Genomic DNA, 8,920 nt, shown 5'->3' on the forward strand with positions numbered 1-8,920 from the left:
AAAATAAACAACTAACAAAAAAAATAGTTTTGTACAAGAACGTTTTTCCTTAGTTGACAATTAAACGGCTGTCTTTTTGGAGCTGTGACCTGTTGGTAATAAATCAAATTTGATATCATTGTGCAATAAGTCAACATTGTTATACGTTTTTAATATTTCAACTGTGCACAAATACCGTTTAGTTTATTTAGAATAACCAATTTTCGCATTTGGGCAAAAGTCTTAGACAGTGATGTCGTGAAGTAAAAGATACAAAGAACAGTGATATCAGTCAAAGGCTTTCGACACTCTATACTGGTTTAATTACCTATAACACCACTTTCTATCAGACAAGATAAATATAAATAATTGCAATTCAAAAAATGGCCTAGAAGCAACTAAGGACCAGTAACTGTCGTGGTAAAACAGGCAGAAAGGTTGATCACGAAGAAGGCAACTGAGAAATAATCTAGTTGACAGAGAAGACTGACTAAGTGGTAGACTGACTAAGTGGTATTTTGGAGTGAATACAGCTTGAAGTTCCTTGTTTTTGGTCAAGTCATGCTTCCTATAATTGTGATAGTTTGCTTATGGAACTGTTTGCAAGATATAATTGCTCTTGCGAGACATATTTTAAATCTATGCTTTTCAAAATCTTTTCTGTACTAAGTTGTTTAACATGTGTTTAGTGCACCATATCCGGTTTTAAACAACCCATTTATAAGAATGCTTCATTGAAATTAAACACTTATAAAATTATGTTTTTTAAATCTGTTTCACTAGAACATGATATAAAATAAAAAAGGTGATCTTTTTAAAGGACTACAAAAATACAGAGACTGAATGAGAATATATTCATTATGTCCCGAAAATGTGGCTTTGCTGTAGAACAAACGAACACTGAAAATTTCTAAAACGATAATTTTAACCATCAAACTTTGAATGTTCTCAGTCATATAAAAGGGAATTAATCAAGGTATTAAGCTAATAGATATTGCAACTTAATAGAAGAATCTACTTTTTAAAGTTCTCAAATTTTCTTGTAACTCAAACTAATCATGGTCTCAAACTTACATAAAAATCTAGCTTATTGTGTGCACGGAAAAGAACATATCAGCATCGATCCCCTTGTTATAGAAATTGTAACATGCACAAGAATTCGATTAGGTTCTTGTTAAATATAAAAACAAAACAGAGCGAAGATGCAGAAAAACTCACTTTTGAGCTAGTTGCTAAGTTGCTGATTGTTTCCAAACTGGTTTACAAAACAATTTAGTTGTAACTATGTTGCAAACAAGTCTAGACTTGATGACAGTAGTGATAATTCATGTACACGTATTGAGCTTTTGAAGGTAAAACGTGTTAATAAAACTAGTAAACGTGATAAGAATGTTAGTAATAACTTGTATTATTCAGTTACCAGGAAAAAGGGTACTGAGCTTGGCAATGCTATAGTCATTAATAATAGAATTGCGTCGGTGAGGAAATTACAAAATGTAAAATATAATAACGGTGAAAAGCTCGCCAAATTAACATAGTTTTATTGCGTTTCGGGCAACAGCCCTTTATTGGGATTCCATTGTTTTCGTGTTCACCAATAGAATTATTTTAATTTGGCGATCTTTTCACCATAATTATATTTTCTAAATGTTATAGTCAGTATCAAACCCTTTCATTCGTTGGCCTTACCATCCAAACAAATAGAGCGAATATGTGTATTTCTTAGAACAGTCAAAGGAACATCGATAGCAAGGAACATAGTTAACTACTTTCCTGTCCATTTTTGGGAAGTTGTATCGTATAAAAACGAATCTAAATGTGAAGGAGCACATTTGTGTAAATTATGTTTATTTTCCTTTGAACAAACTTCTTGTTAGCCAAATACAATAACCAAGTAAGTAATGTAATAGGCATTTGAAACACCACAAACCAAAAATTATCAAGTAAGTGTGTCATAAAAATTAACTAATGGAATATTTTGGGCACTATGTTGTTAAAAACTAATGTATATACAACTAAAATATGCTTGTAATATACAAACAAATAAAACACACTACTGTTACACTAATTTTCCAAGATGTTATGGCTTGCATGTATTTCAGTGTCAGCAAACAAAACGCGCGATTTTGAATGTCTAGTGGAGATTTATGGCTTTTGGTAGTTACATTAATTTCTGTTTGTTTATTTATGGATTTTGGTAGTTACAGTTACATTAATTTCTGTTTGTTTATTTATGGATTTTGGTAGTTACAGTTACATTAATTTCTGTTTGTTTATTTATGGATTTTGGTAGTTACAGTTACATTAATTTCTGTTTGTTTATTTATGGATTTTGGTAGTTACAGTTACATTAATTTCTGTTTGTTTATTTATGGATTTTGGTAGTTACAGTTACATTAATTTCTGTTTGTTTATTTATGGATTTTGGTAGTTACAGTTACATTAATTTCTGTTTGTTTATTTATGAATTTTGCCATGAATATATTAAGAATGAAGTATAAGTTAGTCTTTTAGGTCATTCATTTGTTCTGGTTTTCAATGAACGTTGAAATACGGTAACTTTACGGGCGCCCGCAGGAGGGGGGAAGAGGGGCACTTGCCCCTCTAGTAAATTAGAAGCATAATTCTTTCTTTATTCATTCAACATGTGTATATGAATTTTTTATTCAATTCACAGTTTCACATTAATCCCCCCCCCCCCGGAAAACTTTGCTCCTCCCTGGGAAACTTTCTGCGGACGCCCATGAGTAACTTAATTGTTATTTTCATATTTTGTCAATATTTTTATAATTATTTGTGGTGAAAATTACACTTTGAACAAATATTTATTTATTCTTTCATCTGTTATAATACTTCTATAATGAAATATTTAATACATATTGAAGAAGACAGACTAATGCTCTGTCGAAACATGTAGTATGTATTGAAATATTTCATAATGTTTACAGATCGTTGTGTCTTATGCATACAAGACTCCTAGTCTTAATGTGCTTCCTACACAAATATTTATATTACTATTTTTAAAAAAATGCAGAGAACTGAAAACAAAGATTACCATAAGAATGAGACATGGAAAAAGATACCATTTAATGTTGAGTATGAAACTGAATTAGTGTTAGCTAATTTACCGTTTGATCCCCAGTAGCAAATCTAAGGGCTCACGCCGCTAGAAACTGGGTTTCAATACCTTTAATGGGCACAGTACAGGAAGCCCATTGTGTAGCTGTGCGCTTAACAACAAACAAACCTTTTGATCGCAAGTAAATTGTAGTTTATGGACGATTGCTCATTTCCCTGTCTCTCTCAGTGATATTTTATTTTCATGAAATATACTATTGACTACTCAAGATCTGCTCAGAATGAGTACTCACCTCCATGTGTGTACAACCCAGTACACTTGAACAATTATCTAAGTTGGTAATGTAATCAGAAAATTACAACGCTAGAAACCGGGTTTCGACCCCTGGTGGACAGAGCACTTATAGCTCAATGTTTAGCTTTGTGCTTAAACTACAAACAAACAAAGTAATTTTTAAAAAAATCAGTTATCAAGGCAAAAGTTTGTTTGTTTGTTATTAAACACAAAGTTACAGAAAGGGTTATCTGCCCAACACGGATATTAAAACCCAAATTTTAGGTCTCAGACTTATCTCTGAGCAACTTGAGAGGGGCAGATCAAAACGTCAATATATTGTTCAGTCGCGTCTTTTTTTTACACCCTAATATTTGAAATTTAGCTTTTAAAGAACTGAAATTTAATCGTGATAACACTTTTGACATTCTGAATTAATCAATTATTCCACAATTATAATTATGTAAGAAAGATTACGATATTTAAGATATTTTCTTCTTTCTTTAAACAAATGTTATTTGTGGTATATTTACAAAGAAAATGTAGTGATATATATTTTTCTTTTTTGATTATTTGGCAAGATTATGTTTAATTGCTTACAATTGATTCATTATTAATGAAACGTTTTTTGTTTTTATTTGGCAGTGGAAAGTTTTCTCTTCTCAAAAACATCTGTTTCTAGTTGCCACGTGAAAGAACCAGTTCGTCTGAGTGAGTCTCAGATTGCAGTGATGTAAGTGCAGTATCATAAATATGATATATTTCTTAAATATTTAATTAAACTCGAATACAATATATCAGGAACATAAAATCATTGCTACACTATTAATTTGTAAAAAAAAGAAAAAAGAAACAGCATATCATTTTTCCCAAATAAAAATACATATAATTAATAAAAATAAAACATATATTAAATATTGAAAGATCAAAGCTAGTGGAATTCTGGCATGGGCCTGATGATTAGGGACGCTGACTCAAAACCTGCGGGTCGCAGATTCGAATCCCATCACCAAATATGCTTGCCCTTTCAGGCATGGGGACATTATAAGGTAATGGTCAATCGCACTACTCGATTAGATAAGTTCGAGAGTCTGTTGTTGACTTTCCTCTAATCTATTACCACTAAATGAGGGACAGCTAATTGCAGATAGCTCTCCGCAAAATTTAAAAAATAAACAAAATTATATTGGTCAATAACGAGTTCCATAAATGTGTTGAAATTTCAGTTAAATTTTCAAGCATTTTTAAATAAAATGTTAAGGCTAATATTCATTTACAACACTAAGTTATAGTAGTTTAATATTAAAATATTAACTGCTTTCTAACTTAATCCCCAGTACAAGAATTTGTATTAGTAGTGTATTAAACTATCAGCTGCTTTACACATTGAAATGTGTACTAAATAACGCTATAAAGCACAGTAATTTAAAAGTCACAAAATAAACGGTATAATCAATATGATTGTTGAACTGTTTATAATTGTAATATTTCAATTATTAAACGCTTTCATTAGTTGTTTTTTAATATCATGAGTAAAATGGGGGTTAATTGCACTTTATAAGGACGATGTTTCACATCCTGTGTTTTTTTCAGTACTACTTTTGCTATCGTCAATCATCCTCAGTCATGATTAGCCGATGCTATTTTAACAAGCTTCTGCAAAGGAGGCTTTAAAATCAGTTTGGTATATCCTTATTTAGTGCCGAGACAAAATAATTATTATGACTAAGAATGGTTCTCTCTCTTCCCTTTTGTCAATTTTTGAAAATACTGAGGATTAATCACAATCTATAAAAACAGTATTCCAGTATATATGAAATTGTGGTTCTGTGTCGTTTAATATTCTCGCTATACGAAAACACTTCTTCGAAATGGTATCAAAGGTGATATACTGCATTAGCAAATAGTCGAAAAGTCGCTATGAATCAAATATATAGGTGCCAAAATGCCGCCCATGCCATTATAGTTAGCATTTGTGGTGGCACATCACTGCATTAACATATACAAATGGTTCTTATCAACCCTCTGTGTAAATTTTTTTTGTTATGGTTAAAACACGGATAAGTGCAACTGATTAAGTTTCTCTTAACAACAACAATAATAAACAAAAATCTAACCGCAGAAACCAAATTTTACGTATTATTTAAGTTTTTTGTTTAAATAAAAAAGTCAGAATTACAGTAATCTTCTATTTTTTCAAACCTAATACAATTAATTTATATATAAAAACCAAAATCGAGATGTCTATTATCAGATTATAACTTAAAAAAAGAAAAAATTGTCCATTACTAGTCCTTATCGTTATTCATAACGAAAAATGTATGTGACCATATCACCCAAAACCTTTGAGGATATTCCATCTATCAGACGTGATCCAAACGCAAATGTCAAGCTAGGAAGCTGTTACGGAAGATAAAATTAGGGGGTTAGGAATTGAGTGTTTTATCTGACAACATCACAACTCCTACTGCCTTAATATTTTGACATAATAAATGACAGTTGTCAGAATAACCATATAGTACTAATAAATAAGTTCTTTTAACAACTGCCTTTTATGTAAAAACATAAAGGGATGACTGTCTTCCCACAACTGGCTGCAGACAGCGAAAGGCAGTAGGAGTTAAGACATTGTCATTAAAGCACTGAACTCCTAACCTCCAGTCTGAGCTTTTGTAACGGCTTCCTAGTGTGACATTTGCGTTTAGATCTCGTCTGATAGATGGAATATCCTCAGTGCTTTTGGGTGCTATGGTCAGAGACATTTTCCAGTAGGATTTACTAAATAATGGTAAGGACGGGTAATGGACACATTTTTCTTGTTATATAGCGCTGATTTGATCGTCTACGTACAATTAATGTAATTTATAGTATTGAGCTATTTACTTACTTATATACATTAAAACATAGGCGACTCAATAAACTTTATTTAGATAATAACAATACTAACCGTATATTATTCCATCACTAGATGCGTTTTAGCTATCTTTGGACTTCTAGTTGTCGTCGGAACAATCCTGGATTTAACCAAGATCTACGACATAGCTCCAAATGCAGTTAGATGGATCGACAACCATAGTAATTATATATATATTTTATTAGAGAAGAAATATATTCGCTATGCACCAGCTGTTAGAAAACGAAAGTTATGTGAGACCTAAGCAGTACTGTAAGAATAATTATCCTCCAGAAAAGAGCTATGAAATATTGTCTTGGTATTTTTTGTTTATAAATTATGTAATTTTAACCCTAAAATTTCCATTATTGTTTTATTTGAAAAGTCCGCTTGTTGTCTTTAAAACTAGGTATTAAGTTTAGGAGGCATCACATATATACTCCAATTCTAGCACGTGTCACTATGGTAAACACCCTTTAACACTATGACGAAAGCTGTGTCACCATGGCAAATAGACATTAACTTAAAGGATGTGCCATAATGGCAAACAAAATCACTTTACTCAATGTAGTTATAGCAAACACACAAACTTTATAATTCCATCATGGCTAACAGACACTAGCTATAGTACTCGTCAGTATATAAAGTGTCATTATAGCAAACAGACACTAGCTATAGTGCGCGTCAGTATATAAAGTGTCATTATAGCAAACAGACACTAGCTATAGTGCGAGTCATCATAATAAAGTGTCATCATAGCGAACAGACACTAATTGTAGTGTGAGTCATCATTTCAAACAGACACTAGCTATTATGAGCGTCACCATAATAATGTATCATCATAGCAAACAGACACTAGCTATAGTGTATATTGCCATGAAAAAAAAACAGCATAAAATACTAAATGTAGGCTGTGTTTGCTGGCAAACAAATATTAACTACAAAACATCTCATGACAGCAAACACATTTCTTTCCCTGGTTCAACAAGTTACATGTGATGCCTTGAAGGATCCATCTTATAATAATCTTATCTTAAAATAGTATATTACACTGCGTTTTTAAAGATAGGCAAAATAGTGTCCAAATATAAAATCAGAGAAAGCGTAAATTTCGAAATAAATTGTTTTTTGTTCATTACTTGTTCCTAAAATAAAAACTTGTTTTATTTCTTGTCCTTTAGAAAACGTTACTGATTGAAACGTTAAGATTTTTTAAAGAACATTTTTGCTAAGAAATGTGTAGTCCAGAAAATATAATCATTATTTATGTGAAGAAAAATATTTCAGAAGTTATCATGACATTTTTCTTTCTATCATTAGAACACTTAAGTTATCATGACATTTTTCTTTCTATCCTTAGAACACTTAAGTAAAAAAAAATTAAAAATTCCAGTTAATCAGCTCTGTTTCCAAATATAAAAAGCTGGCATAAGAAATTACAACATTTTTAATACCTGCCAAACGTGCTAGCCCAGTATCTTTTAATACTGAGCCTAGGATGGTTAACAGGAGGGTCATTCCGGAAATCGGTGATTCAAGGCTATTTCGATAGATCTCGACGAATGAAGCTTGGCACAACTTCTAAAACGAAACATTAATGAAAATATGACATGATGAAATATATATGGATTACACTATGATGGTACCGTACTGGCCATTATACCATCCTTCTTTTAATTTGTGAATAGCTAGGGAAATAATCTTGTAATGCATCTTGCATCTGCTTCAACTTCAACACTGCATCTTTGGTCTTTACTGTGCCGTAGTTTCACAAAATATTAAAACTAATGATTTTTTATATATAATTCCAATCCCCCCTTTTAAACATAATGATGTTGTTGTGTCCCGTTTTTTTTTTTATGTTTCACTGTCAATGCAGTAATCAATTGACGAACCTTCAATTCAGCTGTTATGTCAATTTGATTGGGATATCTTCGAATAAGTTTTTCCCTCATCCGACCTAGACCCATGGTTTAGCTTAATCACTACAGTTAAACCACCACATCCACAACCACACCTAGAACATTTCAAGCATATTATACTGATACGTCGTTTTACTATATATTTCCAAGTTAACTTCTCCATGTTGGCTCTCATGGTCTTGGGTCAGGTCACGGGTCGGGTCCAGCGACCTTGACCTCTAAAATAGTGCCAAATGTCTTCTTCCAAAACAATCCAAACAATTCCGGAAAGACATTTTTTTTGGGGGAGGGCACATCAAGATGCCGGGCTAGCTCGTGCGTAGGTATTAAAATGTTTTATTTTATATTCGTAATGAAAGAGGGTGAATTCTGACACATTCATATCAGTTATAGTTTATGTCTTTCTATCAGTTATATTCTATTATGCTCCTTACGCTTTTTCTTTCATGTAAAACACGATGTGTATAAAGTTAAAATCATAAATATTATGTGAAAATAGGTAATAATATTCGTGAATCGTTAGAAATAATAAAACATAAAAAAGATCATGTAGTATTAAATAGAGATGAAGGTATAGCGAATATTTCTGCAAGAATATCGATTGATCTCCTTTGAATGGTTTATATTTTACATAAATTCACGCTTAACATATAGGTCCCATGACCTACTAAAAAGTTATAAATACTTTGGCAATTGTCTTGTAATTCACTCCTGAGGATGACGTTGCAACATCGAAACGTGTAGAGTAGTCAACTTTTTGAAGGCCATAGATAG

General features: G+C 31.8%; 1 protein-coding gene across 1 annotated transcript in view; it reads left to right on the forward strand.

Annotated features, from left to right (window-relative positions):
* The window catches only part of LOC106457843 (nose resistant to fluoxetine protein 6-like), an 85,810-nt gene that overhangs the window by 21,080 nt on the left and 55,810 nt on the right, over positions 1-8,920 (forward strand). Inside the window, exons 4-5 of the mRNA XM_022383892.1 lie at positions 3,977-4,064; positions 6,300-6,406. Of these exons, the coding sequence (XP_022239600.1) occupies positions 3,977-4,064; positions 6,300-6,406 (195 nt within the window). The remainder of the gene's footprint in view (positions 1-3,976; positions 4,065-6,299; positions 6,407-8,920) is intronic.

This window comes from Limulus polyphemus, unplaced genomic scaffold (assembly GCF_000517525.1).
Source record: "Limulus polyphemus unplaced genomic scaffold, Limulus_polyphemus-2.1.2 Scaffold381, whole genome shotgun sequence".
Classification (NCBI taxonomy): Eukaryota; Metazoa; Arthropoda; class Merostomata; order Xiphosura; family Limulidae; genus Limulus; species Limulus polyphemus.